This window comes from Chlamydotis macqueenii, chromosome 5, assembly GCF_036417535.1.
Source record: "Chlamydotis macqueenii isolate bChlMac1 chromosome 5, bChlMac1.mat, whole genome shotgun sequence".
In the NCBI taxonomy this organism is placed as follows: Eukaryota; Metazoa; Chordata; class Aves; order Otidiformes; family Otididae; genus Chlamydotis; species Chlamydotis macqueenii.
This window is the reverse complement of record NC_141560.1, coordinates 455,891-482,229: the sequence shown is the minus strand read 5'-3', so window position 1 is coordinate 482,229 and position 26,339 is coordinate 455,891. Positions and strand designations below refer to the sequence as shown.

The window sequence follows — 26,339 nt, the reverse complement described above, 5'->3', positions numbered from 1 at the left end:
AGTTCCTTTACTGGCATTTGAGGTCACAACAGCTCTGATCCCTACTAAAATAAAGCCACCTCCTGTCTATAAGCTGCACCAGAATCCTAGGGGAAATACCCCCTGATGGGAGTGAGGAGCAACGTCCCCCTCAGCCTCAGAGACGCATCTTCTCTGAACCAGCCGAGCAACCAGCCCCCAGCTGTTTAGAGAGACATCCAGTTTTGATGGAGAGCCTTCAGGTGACAGGGACACCCCAGGGTGAGCCCAGTTCTGGTTAATCACAGCCAGTCATCAAGGCTCATGTCTCATCTGAGTGTGTCAGGTTTTAGCTTTCACTGACTGCTTTCACGAGACAATTTCTTCTAGATTAGAAGAGCTGTTAGAAGATGTTTATATTCCTAGCTGCCAGCTCTGCAAACCTCTCCAAGGCTCTGACAATTGAGCCAAGTTTCTTCCCAGACCTAGGGAAGCATGAGCTTCAAATAATAGACTTCATATGCTAAACTTAATCTTCAGTGACACCTGTGCAAACAAAGTGACTTCAAAGGCATTGCTAAAATATGATTGAGCGGCCGTGCGAGCAGGAGCAACGGAAGATGCAGGAGGAGATGACTCAGCTCACCGCTCCTGCGGCACGGGGTCTGCAGCAGCAGCAGAGTTTAAAACGTGCAGCAGGGTTTACCTCACTCGACATCAGCGAACTGCTCACAGCAAAAGAATCTCTCCCTGAAAAGTCTTCTTTCAGCACGTTGGTGCATCTGTGTCCCCCAGCAAGGGGCGATCCACATGGACAAGGACACGGGACCACACCGGAATGCGCTGGGCCCGCGGGGACGGGGCAATAGCGGTCACCCCTGCAGAAGGCGAGGGACAGGGCACAGGACAGCTGTCCTGCCACGGCCCCAGCTTGGCCCAGCACGGCCGGCAGGAAAGAGCTCTTCACTCACTGCCGTCTCTCCGACACTCACGCAGAAAAGTGCAGCGTAGCCAATTATTTTGTGTTTGTGCCTCTGAAATGCTCAGCTCCATTGACAAATTGACCAGAAAAACAAGCGAGGCGCTTCCCGTGTTCCCCGTGCCTTTGAGTGCCAGCTGGCTTTGTGCGCCGAGCGCTCCTGCAGCAGGAGAGGGGGGCCTTTGAACGGGGAGTGAAGTGCTACCGCACCTAGAATAAATCTTAATTGGGTATGAGAAAAGATTTTGTGTACTCAGTGTAAAGGAGACTAAGCCACTTAGAAAAGGATCAAACGAATCCTGTGAAGGGGGCCAGTAGCATTTGATCAGCACTTGGAGTCTTCAAACTGAGAAGAGATTTTTCCTTTAGCTCGAGAAGAGATGCCGCAGTTAAACCGCGGGTCTGGAGCCTGTTGTGCCCATTTGTGCGAGCGGGGGAGCGTTATCCCGCGGCAGGAGTCACCGGCCTCCTACGCAAAACCCATCCAAGCAAACAAACGACTGGCAGTTTGGAATGCAGAGCAGGGGATGCCGCAGCCTGTGAACGGGGAAAGGCTGCTCTCATCTGGCGCGGCACCTGGGACACGGGGCAGCGTGGGAGCCGGGACACGGGGCAGCATCCCCTCTGCTTCCCTACACCTTTGCTGCTCAGACCCGGGAGCTGCAGCTCAGCAGGACGACCCAGGGATCTGCGGCTGGACACAGCCAGTCCCCACGCGTGCGGATGCCGCACCGGCACGGCACGCAGCACAGGACCAACGTGGACCACCAGCCCAGGAGAACCCCACCCATCCTTCCCAGAGCCAGAAGAGCCAGCGGGCCTTCCCAGGTTGAGAGTGCAGCCAGCAAGCAGTAAATAGTGAGATACCCAAATAGAGCTGAGGACGTTCAAGCCCATAGGACAGAGACTTGGCACTGCCAAAAAAGAACGAGCCTGAGCCCCAGCAGTGACCCTTCTGGCGTCAACAAGTGCAAATAAGCTGTGCTTAGGGAATAAAAGAGGAGAAGAGCCACTTCTCTGCAGATGCAGAAGCACTAACTGACCTCGTTCTCAGCAGACGCTGTCTGCTCCGGACACCGGCAGTGGATACCACAGAAAGTTTCCTCAGAACCTGCTGCCCAGCCCTCCCACGCTTCCCACGCACACGCAGGAGCAGCCCCAGCTGGCAGAGCTCAGGTTATTTATTTACACACATGCCCATCCTGCAGCCTGGCAATGCACCAGAGTGTGGTTTTCCAAAAATACCCCGCTCCCACCCAGGAGCCAGGCCCTCAGCAATCGTCTCTCTAGCCAGCCTAAGAGCAAGCAGATTCTTACAAATCCCTACACAAACTTACAGAATTATTTGGAACAGGCAAGCCCCACTGCTGTCTCCTGCCTTACCTTATCCAGGAGCACAAGCAGGACCTGGAAAACTGGGAGAGGAATAGAAGGCAGCTGGAGCCCATTTATAGAAGGGTGGTAATTGCTGAGTCAGCAGATGTGTGGCTAGCTGGTTTAGCTCACCTGCAAGCAGCCTGGCCTCATGTGCTGCTCCTCAGCAGCTGAGCCCGCGTTCACAGGGCGCTGGGGTGTCTGACGGCAGTTCTGGGGAGGCTGATCCCTCCGGAGGATGCGCTCCCAATGCCTCTGTGACCTGCTGCACAGACAGTTAAACATCAGCTTGGTGCTCTCGTAGTAAGTGTCCGAGTTTGCCTCCAGCATGTAGGAAAGTCAGAAGGCAGGATATCTTCTTCCTCCTGCTCTGCCCCATCACGTCTTACATGAGATAACCGCCTTTCTGGTGCCTCTAACGTTTCTAACCCAGATCTGCATATTCATTTCACAGGTGTCAGGGCCAACGGAACGTAGGGATTCCTTTGGATTTAATGATGACTAAGGGTATTTTTATCTATGTCATTCTCATGCTCATTTTATAATTCAATCCGTGATAGCAGAGTACTCTGCAGAAAAGACCGACCCCAGCTGTGCAACAGGGGCTGAGCAGGTACAGCGAAAGCCAGCGATGGAAACTCTGACCGAGGGCTCAGAGCGAAACATAGGAAGTGTTTGCACTGGGAATAAAGACTTTGTGTTCCAGTAACATGTGCCGAGACTTTCGGCATGAGCCAGCCTCCCTTGTGTCGGATGCAGTATGTGGATACGCCAGGGAAAGCATGGTCTGCCTGCAAAGTGTTCTGGTTAAAAAACGTGAGGAAAAAAAAATGATGGTAAAGGGCCATTACTGTTCCTGTTCATAGGTGGGAATGGGGAAGCCAGGGAAATGAAGGTTGTCCAAGGAATCTAGTGCTCTTCCCCCACCTCAGACCCCAAAACAAGGTTTCCCCCGCATCCTGTGCTCTCCTCCTGAAGTCTCCCAGCGTTTGTTGCAGGGCTCTGGCTGGGCTGAGCCCTGAGGTTTCCCTGTGACTTATCCGCACCATTACTGCACTAAAAATCTATTTTCTTGTTACGAAGAGTCATGAAAGTAAAACTCACAACAAGTTCAGTGGAGAAAAATATTTCTCCTTTCCTCTCCATCCCCCAGCCACAAATCTGCACCCAGGTTTGGGAGCGCTGCCCTTCCCTGCGCTCACCAAGAGAGAAATGGTTTGAGGTGGGCGGCACCTGAACCCGGGGCTCAGCTCCGTGGGAGCGATGCGATGTAGGGGCCGGCAGCAAGTGTCAGCCAGCCCAGCGCGACTGGAGCGAGGCGCTTGGTCCTCCAAGCCAGCATCCCCACTTCGGAAGGACCTGCTGAAGCCAGCACTCTGTCGGTGCAATACCCAGTGCCAAGACCCCAATAAATAAGTTAATTTTTAAGAAACACTCCAGTTGTGTCTCTGTGCAACACAGCTGATACGCCGTGCCATTGTGGTCGTAGTTTTGCCTGGAGGCTTTTTCAAGAGAGAAAGGAAAATGCTTTTCTGTATGCACACTTGAAATGCGAGCTGCCACTTCAGAGCAGCACTCTGGGCTCTCCTCTGCTGAGATGTCTGTGTAAAACGCCATCCAGCACCGGACTGCCTCCGAAAACGCATTCACTCCGGAGAGTGCCTCATTTAAGTACCAGCTGGAGACCAAACTCCTGCACACAGATAAACCGAGCTCAGGGCTCCTGCTCTACGGTGGCACTGCACTAGCCTCAGGTGATTTGCTTTTCTTTCCTTCCTCTTTTTTTTTTTTAAATGGACAGCATAGCATGCTATCTCTTCCTACTAATGTGAAAAACACAGAAGTTGGTAGCCTTTCCCTCACTTTCAGGAATGTTAAAGTCACAATTTTCCCATTATTATTCTGGTCTGGAGCTGCCAAACGGCCACAGCCTCGAGTCATAGCACTGGTCTTGCCAAAAGTGGGCAGGTAACTTTTCAGTCCCTGTGGTTTGTTATTCTTTCATCCATGCTTTAGCTAACACACTTCTGAACATCAGCAAAGTTTCTTTTAAATTCCAACTGAAAACAAACTCTTTTTGCTTGGTCTATTTTCCATGCGCCCAGAGGCACCCCCGGAGCAGTGTCTGTTTCGTGTGCTCTAACCTCACCGTGGCTGTTCCTCGCTCCCCTCCAGAGCCCCGCCAGCACACACCAGTTTCTTTCCCCACAGCGGCCAGTCGCGCAGCTGCAGAGACGGTGGAAAGGCGTGGAGTGGCTGTGAGCTGTCGGCCTTTCCCTTGGGGATGCAGCTCCCAGTCCCCTTTGCTGCGGTCCCACCGCCCTGTGCCCTGCGCTCCGACGGCGTTCCCAATGGCGTTCCCAATGGCATTCCCAATGGCATATGCAATGCCACCCCTGCCAGCAGAGACCCCCCCCCCCCTTTACCGCTCGCTGACTTCCTGGCCTCAGCCTCCTGCGTTTTTGAACTTCAGCTTCAGCCTCCGCAAACCAGATGCGCTGCGTGTCAGGGCAGACAGCTTCTGACGGCGAGCAGGGTGCTCCGGGAGCCTAGAGGCCGGGGCCTCTGCAGCTCAGCGCGGTGCTGGAAGCGCAGGATAAATCCGCTCTGAGGCGTAAGGTCCGGCTCTGGGAGCAGCCGTTGCAGAAACCAGCGTTTGACCCAAGCTGGGCTGCAGGTTTGGCCGGGGCAGTACTCTGCTCTTTCCGTGAGTTAAGGTGGGTTGAGGCGCCTGACGTTGAAGTAAATTCCTTTTCGGTTCCAAGTGAGAACCTCCAAGCTGCTACTTCCCGTGGCACCAGAAAGATCCCCACACTGACGCTTAGGCACGGTCCTGGCACAGCCCCAGCGTGCTGCGTTTCTGCCCCGTAACTCTGCTCCCTGTCCCGAGCACGGAATGGTCGCTGCGCCCGAGCTGTCCCCGCAGCCAGCCCCGCGCGGGCCGAGGGAGCGCGGTTCCCACGGCCGTGCCGTAGGGTTATCAGTTCCCACCGCTCTTAGCACCAGCGCTCCGTCGTTTCCCCGATCCCACCGCATCTGACTCACCTCTCGACAGACACGAGCGGCACAGACCCATATGTCAGTTTGGTGCAGTCTGGTCGCAGTTGTACAGCAATAGATGTGGAAAATTTTAAGGGATTTGCAAAACACCAATTCTGTGACTGTCTGTTCCTTACGTGTGCTCTGCTGTGCATCTGTTTTCCTGCCAAAAAAACCTCCAACAAAAGCAGGGTAAAGGAAACCTCAAAGGACAAGATGGCTTTCCCAGGCTCCCAGTCTTTGCGTAAGCTAACACAAATCAGACAGTGAGAACGATTACTCATACCCTGCAAATGCGCTGTGTTTTCAATCCTCCCTTCACTGAAAGGCCAACAAGAAGGAAAAAACAAAAAGCCATTTCAAAGAAGAGGTGTGCCCCAGCAGGAGGCACGGCTGCCATGCCAGCCTCTGCACGTCTTGTTTCCGTGTTTACGTTTCCATGTGCCGTCCGGTAAACACGACTGCTGGCACGTTTGCAAAATAATCCCGGGGAACGGACTGTAAGTTACGAACCACAGCTGCCCTGGATTGAACCAAAGTGCCCGTGGAGAGGATGGCGGTGCTGCCCGCGGCCCGGCAGCGCGGCCAGGCTCCGCAGCTCCCTCCTCGCGCCCGGTCCCTGCGGGGCTCGCTCTCTCCCCGCGCTGCTCAGCTCCACCAGCTCAAAACGTCATTCCAGCAGCTGGGAAACAGGGAGTTACTTTCCTACCAAGAGGAGTTCAGAAGACAAGTCCCACTCCAGGCAGACGACACCGCAGTGATAATTACTGCCTTACGTTAGCAGAAACCAAGAGGGAATGCCAAGATACTAAAGGCAGGACTCCGCAGTACGGAATTCTGGCAAGTTATCACACTGAGCGGTCACTTCCCCCGCCTGAAAGCGTCAGTCAGTTCAAACAACAGCAGAGCGTTTTCTCTGTAATGAATTCAAGGACAATTAGCTGGAATCATCCCAGGAAAGCTAAGATCCCTCAGCGGAAGTGTTGCGCGTTGCCATAAAAATACATACACTTCATTTGTTGTACTCAGAACCTCGTTACGGGCGAACGGGAGCGCGCGTTGGAGGGGCCAGGACTTTATTGCTAGTCAATTAACATTTTACCAGCCTCACCAAAATATGAGAAGCAGTTGTTATTGGTCCAGTTACGACAGCATTAACACTTACACTCTAAATTATCTAATTATTACTTAAGAATTCATTACAAACACAGCTAAAGCCTTTCTAGGTGAATTCCCTGGGGGAGCTCCCCAGCTCTGGGGCTCTGCTCCCGCCGGGACCCCAGCTGCTGGCACCCTCCCGCGCCCGCATCGCGCTCATTAATTGTGAGGTCACAGATGGTTCACGCCAACCAGCCACGCTCCGTGTTAGCGCTGGCGAGTAATTAACAGAAGGCAGGTTAAACTACAGCCAAAATAAACACAGGCAACCGGCACCCAGCCACCGGGCATCCGCAGCCCTGGCGCAGCCACGCCGACAGCCCCTCGCACTGCCCAGAGCCGGTGCAGGGCTGGAGACCGCCCGGTCCGCACGGAGCCCACAGCACCCGCTTAGCAACAGCACAATCAGACTAAGGAGATGTTAGTTAGTTAATTTGGTGAGGAAAAACATCAAGAGAAACTGAGCCATTATAAAATACTCGGGAAAGATACTCAGGGAACGAGGAGGCAGCCCACGGGCGGCCCAGAGCCGCACACACCACGCGGACACCAGGCACACACCGCCTCCACCCCGGTTCTGCTGGAAGAGATGTGACCGCGCACGGGTGCTCCTCCCGCAGGACACTACTGAGGGCAGCCAGCGTGGAGGGCAAACCCTTCCCACCGCCCCGCTGGGTCTGCGTCCCAGGAGTGACCCACGGCGGGTCCGAGCGGCAGCCCCCGGCACGCGTGGGCACGGCCAGCCCCAGGATCCGGGCTGCTCGCCCCTCGCCGCAGCCCCCGGAAGGAGCACAGCCTGCTCTGCACCCCCCAACACCCACCACGGCAGCGGGGAGCCCTGGGCAGCACAGGAGAGCACGGAATTGTCCGGTGTGGCAGCGTGCGGGGCACCAGCCAGCATCCCGCTCCCGGGGGTTTACGCGCCATTAGTGGTGCGTGATCACAGATAATTAAAACAATCAGGCAGGTGGTGCTGGATGAGGAAACCGGGGTTCAGGAAGCGTCCCACACAGGCACTTAGTGCTACCATGTTATATCTTACATCTCAGCTAACTGTTGAACTAATTAAGAATTCCCTCTGATTTAGAAATTCTTTAAACACAGTGTACTCACAGTTTTGGCCCAACTGTTTTGGCAGCAGCGTTTCAAAGAGCACACCCTGCGCAAACGGCCCGTCACATCGGAAGCAAAGCCTTCGGAGCCGCCCCGAGGAACCCGCTCAGACCCCGGCCCCGGCTCCGCGCTCGGCTCTGGGCTACCCGCAGCCTCAGACAGAGGGTGTACATTTAAATTCTGTCCTTTAAGAAATTCATACTGTCTAGTAGCATCCATATCAAAGCAACTGGATGTAAATTTGATATTCAGTATGTATTTTCTTGTGGAAAATAACTCCAAAGGGATGACTAAATTACTGTTCATTCCAGCTTGGATTTATTGCTTTCTCAAATATCACATCAATGCATTTGCCTGCCGCTGGTTTTTTTCACCCTTCCAAGGTCAGGAATCATTTTTAGTTCAAGTTTACTTGTAAACAGCCAGGCAGTTTGCAAGTTTACTTATAAGCAGTGGTTTTAGTATTTTACAACTAAATATCTGTAACAAACAGCACGACTGTCAAAAGCTTCTGAGCAGAGCTAACAGTAAAATACGAAGTAACCCATCACAACCTGCTTCCAGCCCAGGAGAACCTTCGATGCGACCCCAGGCGAGGCCTCGCACCGGTCAGTAACCCCATGGTGCTCGCAGCCCGGGCGCGCACGGCCAGGCGCTCTCACGCAGTGTCATGGTCCGGGGACGCAGCACCCGCTCTGCGCTCACCTGTCCCCGCGTCAGGGCCGTTCGGCGACTCTCAGCACGAGGTTTGTCTTGGACTCAAACGCAGCGCGAAAAACAAGCCTGTGCAGAACAACGCATCCTGCCGTGCGGCGACCTGGCTTGTTCCCTTCCTTAGAAGTAACCTGGTTCCTTCCCCAGAAATGACGACGAGCAATTGGCCAAATTCTCCAGCTGGATTCAGGGGACGTGCCCCGCACGTGCTGCAGGTCCCCCCTCGCAGTGCAAGGGAGGATGCTCACCGTAGTCCTGTTCCCCTGCACCACCAGCCCCTGCCCGCGGCCGGTGACCACCCGTGCCCCCCTTCCCACCTCAGGGTCTGCAGAGACCGCACCTGACGCTGACGGCGTGGCGACAGATTCAGTGCCCGGAGTGTTCTGTCTCACCATCCATCAGCATTTTGGCCAAGCTCGAGTCTCCCGTCACCAGGAAAGGTGCTGGGGGAAGACCTCACTGCAGCTTAGTGAAGTCGCCGAGGGCAAAAGCCCACACATAAAGCATTTCTGGGGTGATTTATTTTCTTAAAATATTTTGATGGGAAAACGTATTTGCAATGACTTTGTATCTGTGAGCGCAGCAGTGGGAAACATAAGAGGCTGGAAGAGGTTCCAGCCAGCAAAGGGGCTGGAAAAAAGCTGGTTCTTTAAAAAAAAAAACAAAACCAAACCAAAACGCACACACACACACAACACACCCCACACCCAAACCCAGATGAGCTGGTTATCCTGCTTTGAAACAGCCAGGCTGCTCTTGCTGGGATACACAGACTGCTGCTCACGTAATCTCCCTTTCGCGGCCTCGTTGATTCTGAGCCGGGTGTAAAGATGAATAATGCAAAGACTAAATTTAAAGCAGAGGAAGATATACTGGATAGGAAAAACTAAACAACGTTCTTGGGAAGAAAAAAAAAAAAAGATGAGATGAAAAAGAGAGCTGTTAAGGACAATAATTTCTTTTTTTCACATCAAATGGTTACATTCACCACAGAGATAATCCAGGAAGGCAGAAGGAAGCAGATCCCCCTCCCCACGGCCGGGTTCCGGGAGCCGGTCCCCCTCCCACAGCCCTGCTCTCCCTGCCCTGGACGCTGCTGGGCCATCCAGCTGCTCTGGCAGATGAATCCGCACCCCACACCCCAGTGGAAGAGAGATAATTCAGGTTTAATGTAAAAACATCCTGCTAACGTGTTGCAGAACCTCCTCCCCTTAAAACATCAGCGTGTGCCTGGAAACACGAATGCGTTTGCCTGCGTCGCAGGCGGGCTGGGTTTTACTATTTCACCAGGCAAGGATGGGCTCTGCCAGAGATCCATCCCCAGTTCTTCCACACAAAATAAATTACCGACATACAGCCCGCAGGAAACTTTCCATCGGCTTTATTCAGTGCTCTCTTTTTTTTTTTTTTTTAAAAAAAAGACATTGATTTATTTAAGCACTCACAGGGATGCGGGTTTTCAGAGCGGCCCCTCCGTCCCAGCCCCCCGCCCCGCGTGTGCCGCGCGGGCAGAAGGCACCAACAGCTCAGATCTCTGGGCTCGGGGCGCTCCCCCAGGGCAAGGCCGCTGCCGGACCCGACCCGCGCTTCCCACAGCCTGGAGAGACAACGAGCCCTTTGGGATCCTCCTGAACAAACTGGCTGCGGGGAGGAACGAGGGGAGCCTGTTAAAACAGAAATCCTGGCAACTTCATTGTGAAACCTGCTCAGCAAGACAAAATCATCCCCACCGAGCAGCACTCCGTATTCACCACTGCCTTCACGCTCCCGGCTTCCCAGCGGCCAGCGCTGCTGAGAGCGGCAGTAAGCAATCCATCGTGTGACAGTCGGTGACTGCTGTTTCGTGCCACAAACACACTTTATATAAAGCAGAAGGAAAATGCCTGAAGAATTGCAAATGCCTTTTGAGAAGATCCCCACGAGAGCCCGTTAAGAACGGTTAACTCTGCTCCGCGGTTCCCAGTGACATCAGAACAGAAGCGGCAGCGAGCATCTCCGCGGAGGAGCACACACAGCCCGGCCTCGGCGGCGGCAGAGGGGCAGCCAGCACGGCGAGCGGACACAGCTTCCTAGGGCAGAACCTAAACACACGGGCAAGGGAAACGCGGGGTCCGTGGGGTCTGCCGTGCCGGAGGAAGACCTCTTGGCCACGGAGCACAAACCCCAGAGCTGGAGAGGGCACACGAGCCGTAAGCCAGCTGTGGTGACCGTCATTGTCACAGAGGTTCAGCAGCGACGCATCACAGGCGCTCACCTTCTGTCCGTGCGGTTTAATTGCGTTTTAGAAGGGGCCCCGAGGCTCACGCCTAGTCTGTAATGTTGCCTGCAGCGGTTTCCTTACGCTGGCAGTCCCAGTCAGCACCTTCTGGAGCAGCCCAGGGTGACACAGTGTAGCTGGAGTAGAGAAACACGGCCACGGAGATCCTTTTTCAGCATGCTCCTAGCCGCTGAACCCCCTCTCTCCATCCCTCCCTCCAAAGGGACTGCTGGTGCGATTTTAGACTCTCTGCCCCTCGATCCACCCCAGGGGAACTTTGTGGGTGGCACAGTGGGACCAGAGGCCTCATCCACTGACTCGCTCCCCGCTCTTCGTGCTGGGTAAAGCAGCTGCTTGAAAGCGGCAAAGGGAAATTCACGGGTTAGGAACAGGGAAGGAGCAAGAGTCCCTCAGCTCATTTGGTTTCCTTCCCAAATTAGAAGACTCCTGTTTAGAGGGAAGCACGTTTTCAGGTCACAGAACGGCAGAATGGCAGGAAATGGCCTCAGAGCCCCCGCCGAGCCCCTGCCCCAGCAGGACCCGTGCCTGAAATGTCACTTCTTGGTTTATAATTAATCCAAACATTAAAGCACTTGCTCTTTCCTGTCCCCCCAGCCTGCGGGACGCAGCCCCGCAGCACTCCTTGAACTCCGCTTCGTGCGCTGGTTTCTTCAGGTCTGGAGCCTTGTCGGGACCGTGGACACGCTGTCGGGGCTCAGCCAGCGCCCTGCGGCCCTCAGCCCAGAACGCAGGCTGCATCCCCCAAACGCAGCCCACGACTCCCGGAAATCAGTCCTTCCTTCTCTTCCCTACCCACGCAGCGCCCGCGCCCGGTCCGGGCTTGGTGCCCACTCTCAGCTGGGACAGCCCTGGGTTGGGTCGGGAGTCACCCCTCTGGGGACGGGATGCAGAAGTGTCCATCTCCAGCCCGCCCTGCCTGCGACTGCCCACCCGGCACTGGGGACGACACCGGGACAGACTCCTGCGCGCAGCGAGGGCGCTCAGCCAGCATCCTGCAGGCACCGCAACCCCGGGTCCTGCCGGGAGCCGGGAAGGCAAACCCCAGGTGAAGCCTTCCCCCTGCGAGCAGAGGGCTGTGTTTTGCCAGCCGCGCCTGTCGGCACTCCAGGAACGCAGCGGCGACAAAACCCACACATTCCTCCAGCACAAAAATACCTCTGCGTGGGCTGAGCCGTGCAAACACTCCTTCCGCACCAGCATCCGCGCCATCACGACAGCCCGGCGAGACGCAAAAATAGCGCTCGCCATCTCCTGCTGCGTCTCTCCAGGCTGAGAGCTCGGTCAGTCAGAGGGTTACGTGTGCCGGGGGGTCGGAGCAGCCAACTCAGCCCTGTGAGAGGAGGGAACGCCAGCACTGCTGCCGCCCACCTCGCACATCGCCCCCGGTGCCTCTGCTCCCGGCGAGGCAGGGCTGCGGGTGGGCCACCGAGCTCTGCTTGACACCGCTCGACACAGCTCATCTCAGTGTGAGACGAAGCCCGGGGGTTGGCTGGTGGGCAGTTTTCTCCTGACTCAGGATCATTCTGAGATCGCTCTTGGTTTTGTTCCGTGATTGCTGCTCAGGGAGGGCTGTACTGGTCATTGGGTGGTGAGAAATTGTGCAGAATTCGTTTTGTGTATTTTATTATCCCTATATTTTACTATTATCATAATTAATACGTATTTATTACATCTTCTTTTGCTATCCTAGTAAACTGCTTTTATCTCAAGCCATGAATTTTCCTTTCTTCTCAATTCTCTTCTCCATCCCGCTGGACAGGGGGAGAGGGAGCGAGCGGCTGCATGGTACTCAATTGCCAACTGGGGTTAAACCACAACAAGCTCTCAGACGACACAAGCAGAGCCAACTGTGCTTCTGCTGACACCCCAGCTGCACCGCCCAGCAGCGCTCCCTCCAGATCTGCCAGCGCGCTTTGCTCTCATCCTTCTTAATGCCCCAGCAGCAGTACAGCGCGTACAGAGCTGGCGTCAATTCCTGCGCCGCAGCCACTGCATGGCCTCCACCGCAGCCCAGCAGCAACGTGCCGTGGTTGCGCGCGGCTGGCACATGCAGGCACTGCGCTCAACGCCAACGAGCAGGAGCAGGCTTCTCCTGGCAGCCTCCCTGGACACCTCTCACGCACCACACACCAGCATCCCCGTTTCATAGCGGGCAGGCTGGGCCCAGGGGCTCGGCTGGACCTTCGCACCATCTGCATCGCCTAACTGCTGCACTTAACTTGCCAGTTGTTAGCCGGATTCCGTTTCCCTCATGTAAAGCACTCAGTGATGTGCTCTGGAGTCCCTTAGACAGCGGTTTTGCCCAGGTGCGGACAGGCCGGGTGGGGGAACGGCACAGGACACCCAAAGCGCGGGACACTCGGAGCGCAGAGCAGGCACGCACACCTCCGCGCAGCCGGAGCACACCGGGCTCGTTTCCAAACGAGAAACAGATTCAGCTGCTCTGTACCACAGTGATTTGTAAAGCCCGGTTCATTGCAGCCTGCCAGAAATGGTATTTGGGATTTGTGCCCTGCTGTACCATTTGACGTGTAACCTGCACCTTCACCTGCGAGCTAGACCAGTTATTTGCTCATTTAATGGAGGGAGTAATAGGGACAGAAAGGGAACTGATCCGCCGGGTGCCGGACCCCGGCTGGCGCTGCGCAGCGGCCCCTTCTGCGGGGCAGTCTGGGAGGAACGGACACGGGGCGACAGGCAACCAGCGCCCGCACAGAGCCTCCCGCGGAGCCCACGCTGGTCACAGCGGCACCGCGCACATCCCCTGACTGTCGGAGCGAAGGAAGAGGCGCTGGGGGAGCCGGAGATGGAACAAGGCGGATGGAGGGAGTAGGGGAAACCAGCCAAACTTAGACATGGAGAATGGAGATCCAACTCCCCACTGCAAATCCGGTCAGACCTGGTTTCCTGCTTCCCAGGAACCGATCCTCTGCAGCGTGCTCAAGGGTTTAATTTGTCTCTGAACAGAAACTTTTCCTTCAATTAGTTTTTTCCCCAGTGAAAACAAAACTGAAAAGAACAAAGAACAAAAACAGAACAAGGCCATGATAAATCTGTGTATTTCTGTGAAAACAAGGTTTAATCACAAAATTCCTGCCTAGCTGTCCCCAGCGCGTTGCAGGACTGCAGGAGCCGCGTGCACACTGCAGCAATGAACGCGGCAGGCTGTGACGTCCAGACTTTTCTCACCAAAGACGCCCTGAAATAGCTCAAAGACGTAACCCATCACACCACCATGGCCTGGGCTTCACGCAGGCCTGTGAGCACGCGCCGGGCTGCCTGGGAGGCTGCTGGGGCGGCGGGTGCTGCGTCCCCGGCTGCCGTTCCTGGACCACCGGCTCGCCACCAGCTCCCCAGTGCCTAGGGACAGGTTTTCCTGACCTCCCAACCTATTAAGAAAAGCACATTCCGCTATTAATCCTTTCATTTGCTTTGGTGAGCACCAGTGGCAAGACCGAGACATTGACCACCGAGCGGTGCCAGCCCATGGGTCACTCACAGAGAAAGCCTCCAAAGCATCACGGCCGCTGCCGGGGGAGAAACCCACCCCACGGCTGCTGGTGCATGGAGGTGCTGGCTGGTGCAGTGCCCACCAGGAAAAAGGAAATGCTGCTCGTGGGGCAAAATTTCCTTCAGCTTCATCAGCTGAGATAATCTGCGTGATCCTCAGTAAGTATTCAATTTTGGGTCTCTGTAACAGGTTATTTTTGCTTGTTGATACGATGACATTCCTCTAATCTCCGAGAGTATGGATGAAATGCCACTCCAGCCATCCTAGGCAAAGCAGCCCCTGATGCTGGTCCACCAGCAGGATACTGGCGACCGCGCACAGCTGGCACGCTCCACTCCAGTCCTTCCAGGGGATTTTCAAAAATCTGATTCACAGCTTCAGCAAATCTTGCCATAGCGAAAGCCGGATTGCTAACTAACATGTGGCTGACAGGTGGAACTTACCTTGACAATTAATTAAAAGGACACAGGCGCGGGAAAAGCAGCTCTGCTCTGTGCACAAGAGCCTGAAATTGGAGCCATTCAACAGGGGCAATAACACGGTGTTAACGTGAAACGAGATCCTGCGAGCTGACATGGTCTGCGCAGCAAGAGCTTGGAGCTTGCTGGTGTAACAAGGGTTTCAGCAGCCGCCCAGCCCAACGCGGGGTGTCAGGAGGACGCAGCAGCCTCAGTTCCTGTACCTCGCACGTCTGAGTCAGGGCCTGGCTGCCTGGCTGTTCGCAGAGCCGAGCGTCGCCTGCCTGCTCCCAGAAAGGTCAGTCCTGCAGTGTCACCAGGGACGTCGCTTCGTCTGCAGGAACAGAGGTGATGGGTTTGCGGACTCAATTCCCACTCAATATTTTATTGAAAAGGAGTTTATTTTGGGCTCCTCTTCCGGAATTCAAACCCCAATCATGCTACACAGGAAGGAAAGGGAAGAGCAATACGTGCCGTTACTGTAATCCACATCAAATCCAGGCCGTGTGCAGCACCAGAAACATCCCCGGTCACGCTTTGTGACAAATAAGAGCGATGAGTCCAACTCCCGATCAAACCTGATGGGTTTCCCCTTGAGGTCTCCATTTGGCACGGCATTCTGGCGCACCGGATGAAACACAGACCGTTTATCCCCAGAGGCTGTGGGGCTGGACCAGCACCAAGTTTCCTGCACGTGCCCAAGCCTGTGGGTGCTGGGCCCCACGGGCGAGCTTGGGGTCCCCGTCGCCGACACCTTGGAGTGAACGCTGGCTGCCGCTCTCGGCTCTGCAGCCCCCGCGCTGCAGCCATCAGAGGAAGAGGAAACCCGAAGGGTGAGGTTCCTGCCTTAGCCGAGACCCTCCTCCCACGGGCTGCCTTGGGGGATGCTGGTGCCTGCTGGTCCGGGCACACCACGGGCGAGCTGCTCAGCTGCCCGGGCTGAGGTCTGTCACCGGCGCAGCGTGGCAGAAGGCACCGGTGGGACCAGTCCAGCCCGCGGGGAACAGCTGGGCCGGGGAGCTGCGCCTGGGCAGCTCCATCTCCTGCCCTTCACACAGCCGATGTGAGGCCTGTCCTCCCAACAATAAATATTTATACTGGCTGTAATCTGTTCTTCAGAAGTTCTATTAAAGCTGCTTGATTCATTGTGGTTTTCGTAGAAGCTATAATTATATCTGTAAGCCATATGGGATTCTTGATGAGGAAGAAAAGAAAAAAAAAAACCAAAAAACCCTTGGTCTTGCTTGCGAAGCGAGGCGTGATGCTGCCATGCTGGGCTGGCAGCGTGGCCAAAGGGGCTGGTGCAGCCCCAGGCTGGTGCCCAGCCGCCCCCGCCCCAGGCTTTCCGTGCGAGGGCGGACACGGCACAAGAGCAAGCGGCACGTGGATGCTCAGTGCTTTGCCCGCTTGCATGGCACCCCCGGCACACGGGGCAGCAGGAGCCCGCGGTGCCGTAACCCGCCACGTCCCAGGTCCCCACCCAGCGCGGAGGGGCAGCCTGGCTGTGGGGAGGGGGTTTCTGCGCAGCCAGCAGCCCGGTGCCGCAGGGCTCTCCCCACAGCAGGCAGGGGCAGAGGGGCTCTCCCTGTCCGCTCGAAGCCCATGCCTCACCCAGCCCCACGGGCCAAAGCCGGGCGGCTCTCCTGCCGCATGGTGCCTGACCCAGCCGGTGTCCCGGGCAGGCGGCACGGGTGGCTGTGGACCGGGGCTGCGGCCGGGCAGAGCTCGCGGCTGCCGCTGACCAGAGCCCCAGGCCCTCCACGGGCAGCGAGGAGGCATTCACCGCCCCACGCTGCAGACACAGGTGACCCCCGCCGTCGCCTGCCGCACATATGGGCCACCAGTGACATGGGCCCTTCGGTGCGGAGAAGCAGCACTGCGCACAGCCAGGAACGCCTGCCACTGGCAAAACCCTCCGGATCAACCAACACGGCCACGCTGTTGTAGTAAAACATTTATTTGTTCAGGTGATAGAAGCTACCATAGTTACAGTTTGAACTCACCACTGGCGACACTCAACATGACTTGGGACTGCAGCTGTTGCCACCAGATTTGTCATCATTATTTTTAGTTTTATAAAAACCTTGGACACCAGAAAAAAAAGGTATTTAGACTTAATGTGGCCGATGGGAGATGGGCAATCTGTGAACAGGGGAAGAAAGTTTATCCGGTGCAGCCAGCCTCGGCAGCCTCCCGGCTCCGGCTGCAGCTTCAAGTACAGGCTTCGGAGGGGTGAGCACGGTGCGACACGTTAATCTTCGGTGAGTTGAAATCGTATTGTTTTCTGCCTGTCAGTGGCAACATTTTCGGGGAGCAGAGGAGGGCAGACATCCTGCGGATCGGCCCCGGCTTCTGTGCAAAAAGACAAAACAGAGAGTGAGGGGAGAAGGAGCAGGACCCGGCCCTTCCCCGCAGCCAAAGCCGACACCAGCCGGGGCAGGCGGCGCCGGGAGGTGCTCGGCGGGTCCGGCCCGAGCATGGCACCGCACCGACAGTGCCGGGAGCTGCTGCGGAGCCGCCTCGGGCAGGGAGCAGGCAGCAGAGCCTGCCTTCGGCCTCGGCATCACACCAGCTCTGGTGCCACCAGCACCGCAGGGATCCGGACGTGGCGGGTAACGGGAAAAAGGGTTAACGGCACCCAGCCACCACCGGCCAGCTTTGGTCCCAGCTGGAGGGGCTGGCACGGCAGCGCTGCTGCCGAAGGGAAAACCAAACCAACAAACTCCCCCAAAACCAAACAGTAACCAGTAAAGCTCACTGTCGCAGAACCAGAGAATTTTCCAGTTTCTAGATTTGCTTCTGCCCTCACTGAGGCCGAGCCTTTATCCATGGCAGGGATTTCAGCTCTGCATAGCTCCCAAAGTTCGCACAGATCTGAAAACGCCAGAACGGAGCAGGGGACGGGCACGAGTCAGCCCTTGCTTGGGTGAGGGTCACTTTACAGGGAAGTGCAGATGTCGAACTGGGCTGCCCCAAGCTCCAGCATCGTTTGCACCAACAGGCCCCCCGGTGCAGCGCACAGCCCCGGGGCAGCTGGTTTTCCCCAGGATGAGCACCCATCCAGGGTCCCGCCGCGCCCCAGGACCCAGCTCTCTCCCTGCCACCCGGGACAGCTTCACTTACCTTGGGGGACGCAAAGCTGCAGCTGCGGAATGTAAACACAAACCAGACACCATGTTCTAAATTCATCCTCGTACGCCACAGGTTACAGCTCCCAGCTGCCCACGCTCGCCGCCTGAAGCCAAGGCTCGGGTCTGCCGGTCCCCGTGCCGACACCGCAGGCAGGCTGCCGCTGCCCGCCACCACCCCGGCACGGGGCTCCCAGCAAAACCACGGCGCCGGGGCCACAACCCTCACTGGTTTTCCTCATTTCCCTCTCCCAGTGGACATTTCCCCTGCAGAAGAGATTGGCTGGCTCACAGACAAAACGCAGTGGGCGTCTCTAGAGAAGCAATCTGGCTCCTGCACGTAAAACTGGCAGTCTGGGAGGAGAACCAGCTCAGCACCGAGCTAGGCACACCAGCTTGGTCTCAACTTCGGATTTGTAACAGGAATGCTTTCTAACGTGCAGCGCTTGAAACGACCTGAGGTGACACAGCTTGTTCCAGCGCAACAAAACCAGCGGAGCTTATTCTGCTCATTTCCGACGTGGGGTCTCTGCAGCCAGCAATGCGCCACGTTTGCTTTTTTCCCTTTTTAGTTTCCTTCCTCGCAAGCTAAGCTTCCTTCTTTCTACAACAGCAGCCTTCACACTTGGCTCCTGTGAACAAATCAATTGTATAGAAAGCCTGCAGTCAGCAAGACCAGCAGGACTTCCTTTTGCTGCTCTTGTGCTACTGGTGCCGGGTGCAGGTGCTGTAACCCGCACCACTTCAGCCCAGCGGAGACTTTTGTTTCGTGGGTGTCTGTACCGCTGTGAAAGCAAGACCACAGCCACACCCGAGCAGCAAGAGCCAGAACAGGGCACGTGTTCTCTTATTTACAGAGCTGATTTAAGCCGATGTTCAGCGCCCAATGTGATGCGCCCGCCCGCGGCCGGCATGGGAGGCAAGGCAGCGCTGCCGCCTGCCCAGAGCCCTCCGCGGGCGCCCGATGCCCACAGAGACAACGCAGCTCTGCGGGCAGCACCGGCAGCGGGGGTGTGGCACTACAGACCGACATCCCGAAGGAATCGGTACCTGGAAGCCCCAGCCAGGCAGGGGTGCTGTGGTGGGGCCCGTACCCAGCACGGGTCGGGCTCTGGCACTGGGTCCAGACACCCCGGCACACAGAACGAGGCCCTGCAGAAACACATCTGCCAAGGGGAAACGTGGGATACAGGTCTTCTGGAAGCAGGACCCTATAGACTCTGCCTATCTACTCTGCCTATCAACTTTTTGGTTTGCTGTTTCTAAACCAGAGCTCTGACCAACATCAAAATGGCTCACTAAGGCACCGGGGAAAAGGCAGCGTGTGAGCTCGTGGCTGCTGCTACGGCAGCTTTAGGAGAGCAGCAGCACGTCCCCGGTTGCAGGCACCACCCTAGCACAGGACGCTCTTGAGCTATTGCAATGCTGACAGATGCTGGCACTCGGCGAGCGGTACCTGGAGACCCCAGCTCCTCTCAATGAACAGGAAGAGGCGATAGTAAGTGACGGCTGGGACCATTACTTCTGCTGGGTGAACCCACTGCTGGGGGAGGGAATGCGCTCCCTCTCCGTGCGGGTGCCTGCTGTGGCTCTGGGTACGGTTTCGCAGCGGCACAGGAAGGGCTACGCTGCGCCTTCTCGAGGGCGCACACGCAGCGAGCGCTGGCTGCAGCAGGGCTGTCAGCCGCCACAGCTCAGTGTCTCTCCGCCGGCCCGGGATGCTCAATGCCACACATCCACCTGGCGCAGAGACCGCGCTCCGGTGCCTAAGGAATTGCTAGGAGAGGCTTTGTGCCATCCCGGAGCACTGGCCAAGGGGCTTCCATGGTCCCCAGGAGGCAGGAGCATCCCTGTACCAGAGCCTTGAGCTTCAGCAGCTTTGCAGCCAGCAGGGACAAGACGAGAGCAAGGTGGCACCTCGGCAGGACCCCCGGGCAGGCAGCGGGCGCTGCCCAGGAGCCGTGTCCTCCTCCCAGGCACGGGGCGCAGGGCCATCACTCTCGGTTATCACAGGGCTGCCCGGCTGCGCGGGGAGGGCTGTCAAACACACGGGAACTCGCTGGCAGAAACAAAGCCACACTGGCACCCAGGGCAGAGCAGCACCGTGTACTGACTGCAGAACATGCCCAGAACACAAGCAGAAAGGCAGCACAGAAAACAACCAACACAACAAACTTTCCTCCCCACAAAGCTCTGCTTCTCCATCCAGGCACTGTTTGTACCAGCCCTCTTCAGCACGCACGGACGCTCTGAGGAAAGGATCAGGGAAAGGTGCAGGAGGGAGCACGTGCCAGCAATTTTCATAAGAGAAAACAAATTCCTGAAGTAGTTCCTCTGCTGGTGCTTGTGAAAAGACACCACCTCACGGCCCAACCCCCGGTTTATCTGTTTGGAGAAGCGTCCCAAGGAGCGGGGCGATGCCCAAGGTGCAGGGTGGCAGCTGCTGGCCCAAGTCCCCGCAAAGCCGGTCCGCAGGCAGGGTGATGGCAGGACGGCAGCGCCAGGCCAGCCGCAGCCCCCGTGTCCCACCCCCCTGCCACGCCTGTCGGCACTCACTGCCCGCCGCTGTTGGGCCTACGGAACTCGTATTCTCATTTCTGCAGCGCCAGGAAACGCTGCAGCACCGCACTCTGAAGGCCGTACCAACGTCATTCTGACCAAGGAGGACCGCAGCACTCGGCCTCAAACTGTTGGCGACCTCTGGTTTGGCAGAACAGAAAGGACGGGGGTTTCCTCCTTCACAGGCTTTCCATGCTTCGACTGAAACAAGCCCGGGTGAAACAAACCATCCAGCTGCGGCTACCCCAGGGGGAATGGCCACTTTCACACCCAGTGCCGTCCCAAGGGACGCTCCTCTCCGCCGCGGAGAGAAACTGCACGAGAGCATCCCTCGGCCGCGCCCGCGCTGTCGGCAGGGAATGAACCGAGCACAGGGACATTGGTCCTTCTGAGCTGCTTACGCAGATGTGCTGTGGACACAACTCCCAGCTGCAGTGTTTAGAAAATTATTTCTTTGAGTACAAAATTAAAAATATAAAAATAAACCTCCCTGAACCCCAAGAAGCTATTAATATTTTAGCACTTTCACAAAACATTAGACATTCACATCCAATTTTAGACAGCACATAAAGCATTTCAATTTGATGGTTTTAAAATGCACAATTAAAACAAACACCTCAGCAGAAAACCTCAAGAGCCATCTCCCCAGGCCGGCGCAGAGCAAGGCGCTGTCTGCGGAGCCGCTCCTCGCCGGGGCGTGGGCGCACGCGCTTTTCCTGTGCCGGGCGACGCCTTCGCAGCCAGAACACCTGGACCTGGACGAACGCAGCCGGGGCCGACGGCGCGCTGCTCTGACAGCGGGTCTCTGTGCACAGCCCCTCGGGAAGAACGGCGACTTCCAGAGAAAGCTCGGGGGGACTTTTTCTTTTTAACTTTTCCAGCAGGAAGCGGGTATTCTAATTTTGAGGTTTTGTTTCTTTTTTGGTCTTTGCACTTCCCAAGGGAAGTAAAAGGGCTTTCTAAAAAAGAAATAGCCTCTTCTTTTTACGTCCTTCACACCACGCCCACCCAGACTCCGTTCTTCCACGACAGGCAGAAAAACCGCTGAGAGCAACCCACAATGGCGGAGAGCAAGAGGGGTGACCCGGCACGCGTGTCGGCCCGAGACAGGGCCCCGGGGGCTGCGGGACACCACGCGCCCTGTCGCCAGACGTCCCCTGCCACGGCTGCCACGGGGCCGGGGCCAACCTGCTGCCCTGGTCAGAGCCAGCGTGTCCCAGGCATCTGCTTGGGCTACACCACCCTCAAGAACAAGCACGCAGGCTGTAAAATTGAACTACTTGTCACTTTAATGGCCCCAAAGCCCATACCAAACCTGTTACTCGACATCCGGGAACGCAGTAACGCCGCAGAGTTAAGCTGCCTCCAATTTAAACGTGATGACCACAGGAGTTTAATTAATACTAACTGCAGCCTTTTCTGCAGAGCGAGCGGAGCCGCAGCAGCATGCCTGCCATCCTCACCACGTGGGGACTTCCACTGCTGTCCCCTCTTGCCATACGGCTACACCTGACATTCCGGCCGGGAATCACCCTATCCCACAGGCACCGCCACCGACCGGCACTCAGGGATGAGACCACCTTCCATCCCTCCGCTGCGCATGGGATTAAAGAGAACTGGAACAAACCGCAGAGGCCCAGGAAACAGCCCCAAAAACCCTGGGCAAGGAGGAGATGACCGTCACCATCCCATCAGCCACCCCTGTGCCGGCCCCGCTCGCTGCCCCTGCTCGGCCTCTCCCTGCACCCCATGTCGCTGCGGCCAGGGTGCAGGGGGCTCCCGCGCTCCCCTTGCCCACGTCCCACAGCTCTGGGCCCCCGCGCTGTCAGAAGGGGACAGCCCTCACTGCACCCTCTTGGGGAGATGCGGCGGCGGAGCCTGGCTGCTGCACCGGCGCCCAGCCCCGGCGAGTCGGACTGCGTCAGGAGGAGAGGGACCCCTCGCCCCGGCACCCTCCTCCTCCTCCCGGCGCCCGCGGCAGCACCCGCCGAGCAGCGCCCGCGGGCGCGGGCAGGGCTGCGGGGCGGGCAGTCACCGCGAGGCTGGCTGGTGTAGGGAGTGAATATTTTATTTTACACAACATAACAACACAGCGTTGTTGTTTCTGTACAGCATCTGCCTAAAAACAAAGGCAACACCATTGTCACGGAAAAGAAATGTACAGTCTGACCGTTTTAAAAAATATCGTTTTACTGATTGATCCAGAAGTGGTTATTTGTTAGCTTGGAGGAAATTTCATTTCCTTTATAAAAGGCTTTTTCTGTGAAACTCTCTTTTGTTTTCTGCTACTGCAGAACCAGGAAGCCAGTCCTAGAGTAGGGAAGGCACTGGTGCTGTTTCATGCTTTTTTTCACCTCTTAATCTTTTTTTTTCCTTTTTTTTTTTTTTAATCTCTGAATGTTGCCTTCGGTTTTGATATTAAATAAAATCCAATGAAAACTAAGTAAAACCTTGTGTGCACTGGGTGACTGATAGAGAACCCCGCATGAACAAGCCATTAATCAGCGAGACAACAGTGGACTTCCAAATCCAATTCCCTGGGAGAGGGAGTTTCACACAACGATTGGTGCTCTGTTTTTTCATGAAAACAAAAAATAAAATTAAAAAAAAAAAAAAGAAAAAAAAAGCGGGTCACACAGTGCTTTCCAATATCCACTCAGAACTGGAGAAAGTTGCTTTTCCACTATCCGCACCGGAGCTGTCTGACTGCACTAGCATCCCGTTCATGGACATGCTCCTTTTGGACCACAATCCACCTGCGCCCCGGGCGCTGCCGGGGCAGCGGGGCTCCGTCAGCTCGCCGCCCAGGGAGAGCCTGCGCTTGGCTCGGGATGCGTCAGCTGGCAAGGTGAGGAACTTACTTGGCTTTGATTGTGCTCTTTTGTAGGTGGGGGCCCCCTTGACGGGGTCGGGGGGACGGCTAGCTAACTGCAGGGCAGTGGAGTTATTTCTGTTAGTGTTCTGGGACTCGATGCTGCCGACAGCTTCGCTCTGCGGCTCGCTGCTGGGCTTTGGCCCCGGCTTTCGCTTCTGCTTCTGGGAGACAGAAGCACTGGAAGTCCAGGCGGGAGGCAAAGCGGAGGTAGTGGTGGCCGAGTCCTGGCTGGAGCCGGTCTCCGGCGACTGCGTCACACCGTCGCTGGCAGCCTTGCAGCACTGGACGCCCTCTTCGTGCCCGACAGCCTGCTTGGACATCGACTGCGACAGCACCCCGCTGCAGCCCTGGATCTGAGCCCCATTCGTCTGCGAGTACACGTTGCTGACCTTGGTGGCCTTCTGCTGCCCGTTGTTGTTGCACACCTTGTAGCGAATCATGAGGATGATGATGAACACGAGCACGGAGGCCACAATGATCCCACCAATGATGATGATCATGGTCCCGCCCAGGAACTGGGACTGCATGAAGTGGCAGCGCACGTAGTCCTGCTCGGTGGTGAACTGCGTGCAGCCCACCACCCGGGTTGCCGTGAGCGAGGTGATCCCGTCGTCGTAGATGGCCAGGACGCACAGGTCGTACGCAGTGCCGGCGGCCAGGTTGTTGACCAGGAAGGTTTTGCTTGTGGGAGGTATCATTCTGGAGGAGAAGGAAATCAGCGTGAATGAACCCGGCAGACCCGCAGGCACCTCCCCGTTGTGCGCTGCAGCCCCCGGCCGTGGTGAGACCCGCAGGGCTCGGCTCCTCCACTCCTGCCACCACCCCAGCAGGGCTGCTCACCGTCCTGCAGCAGCTGCTACCCTGCCTTTGGTGCGGCAGCATCGCCGCCAATCCCCCGGCACGGCTCGGCACGGCAGAGCCCCCCATGACAGTGACCACGTCAAATATGTAAAGAAATTACCAAGGGTAATTTCACACGGCGCGCAAAAGAGGGTTTCGCACGGCGTGACCGTTACGGCCGGCGGCACAGCGCCTCTCTGCGCTCCGCCAGTACACCAGCACGGACATCGCCAGAAAGTGCTACGAGGACGCGTTCACGGACACCGTTCACCCCGTGCTTTCACAAAGCTGGGAGCACTGAGATCCATTTAACCCATCTAACTTTACAACCTTCCTGCCAATCAGACTCGTTCAGAGGATTAGAGGTCCATTTGGATTATCTGAAAATAACACCGTCCAAGGTAATTTCCCTATCCTTGAGCAGGAAATTGCACGAGTCCTTCCCAAGGCTCCCACCACCTGCTGCCGGGGTAGGGCTCCGCTCGGCCGGCGCGGGGCGGGAACCTGCTCGTCAGCGGCGAGCAGCCTGGCGGGGCCCGTGCGGGCGGGCCGGGGCTGCCTTACCTGTAAACAAGGGAGTCATCGTAAGTACCGTTGTACTGGATTTGGAACATACGTATCCCGGGTATATTCCTCTGAAAATTGAATTTCAGCAGGGCGGTAGAGGACGTTGCTTCCGCAACCACCACCTTCCTATCCTGGCTCACTTTAGGATCCCCGTTGCTGCTGCTCGCGTTGGAACCCGACTTGGTGGAGGTGGAGATATCCGAGGAGCCGGGGTCGGGCTCGTGGATGTGGTTCGTGCTGTTCAGCAGGTGGGGAAGTTTGATTATGTGCAGGTCCACTGTCTGCGTGGCCTCCCCAGCAGGGTTGGAAGCAATGCAGGTGAAGGAGCCCGTGTCCTTCACCGTCGTTATAAGGATGTCGAGCGTCCCGTTGTCGTACACCACAGACCTCGTTGAGTTTGAAATCAGTTTGCCCTCAGGTGAAATCCAGTGAATTGCCGGTTCGGGGTCCCCCCGGGCCTTACACCGCAGAGCTGCCCGCTGGCCCTCCAGCACCCGCAGCTCGTGGGTGTGCCGGGTGATGAGAGGAGGCTCGCACAGGAACTCCTCCTCAGGGATCGACCAGAAGTACCGGCCGGACAAGAGCGTGGGAGAAGCACAGGTCTCCAGGTCATCTTCCCTCGAAAGACGCCTCAGCCACAAAAGCTCACAGTTGCAATGCAAAGGGTTCCCACCAAAGCTCAACGCAAAAGTCGAGGGGCTGATAATTCCTGAGGTTGCCAGTACCTGAGCTCGCTGGAAGAGAGGATCAGGCGGTAGCTTCTGCAGTTTGTTAGACGTGACGTCCAACCTGGTCATCTTGTGGAGGTGGGAGAAGGTCCCCTTAGGAATATGGTCAATCATGTTGTGGTCTAGGCTGAGAGTGTGCAAACTAACCATCTTCTCCACCGCATCCCAGGGGATGGTTTCCAGGTTGTTGTAAGACAAATCCAATTCCTCAAGAGCTAAAACATCATCAAAAGCTGTGGAAGAAATTAAAGTCAGCTGGTTGTTGTTCAGGATCAGGTGGTGAAGATTGGAGAGCCCACTGAACATGTCGTTGGTGATCTTAGTCAATCGGTTGCTGTTCAAATGCAAAGCCCGCAAATTGCGCAAGTCGGCAAACGCGTGAGGTGTAATAAAACTGATTGTATTCCTGGACAGCGTCAGGTCCACCAGGCTGGTCATATTGGCAAAGTCTTTCCTTTTAATGTTTGTAACAAAGTTGTCTGCCAGCCGTAACTCCACAGTCCTCCTGTCAATGTTGGGAGGAACAAACAAGAGCCCTTTCTTGGCACAAAGGGTGGCAAGGTTCGGAGACAAAATCTGACAGACACAGCGCTTTGGGCAGATCTGCGCTCTCACCGCTATGCCAATGAACAGCAGAAACAGGAGCAGTTTTTCCATTGTAGATCGGGTTCGAGAGCCTGTAAGAGAGAGCAAACCTCTGTTAGTCTCTGCGAGATCAGAAAATAACACAATAAAAAAGCAAAGACAAACTGTGGTTACATCGAGAAACTGAGGTTCACGTAACGGTGTGTCACCCTCTTCTTGTCAACTGCTGTCTTTATCACTCTCCGCATTCTGACATAAGAGCTTCCATACTACCTTCCAGAGGAACAACCAAGAGACACGTATATATACATACTTGCATACACACAGAGACCCAGACACTTACATACCAACGACCGAGCCGTCTGGAGCAGCTGGCAGCACCGGACAGGGTGTCAGCAGTGCCTTTCGGGCCGCTCCTGCTGGAGCCCATCCCCGCCGAGCAGCGCACCTCCACGGCAGGCACTCGGCTTTCAGA

At 56.4% G+C, this 26,339-nt stretch overlaps 1 protein-coding gene across 3 annotated transcripts in view; it reads right to left on the bottom strand.

The window, feature by feature from the left end:
• Window positions 1-16,523: 16,523 nt before the first annotated feature.
• LRFN5 (leucine rich repeat and fibronectin type III domain containing 5) overlaps window positions 16,524-26,339 on the bottom strand; it is a 42,719-nt gene continuing 32,903 nt past the window's right edge. The window contains exons 1-3 of one of the 3 annotated variants that reach the window (XR_015258787.1): window positions 17,706-17,959; window positions 17,341-17,456; window positions 16,524-16,934 (exon numbers count right to left, since the gene is read on the bottom strand). Coding sequence is in view for 2 of the 3 variants with exons in the window: in XM_086749964.1 (XP_086606090.1) it covers window positions 22,901-23,843; window positions 24,549-25,936 (2,331 nt within the window). In the remaining variant the exon portion in view is untranslated. Of the gene's footprint in view, window positions 16,935-17,340; window positions 17,457-17,705; window positions 17,960-22,319; window positions 23,844-24,548; window positions 25,957-26,339 lie in introns of those variants that run through there. The other 2 variants (XM_086749965.1, XM_086749964.1) reach the window with 2 other exon arrangements.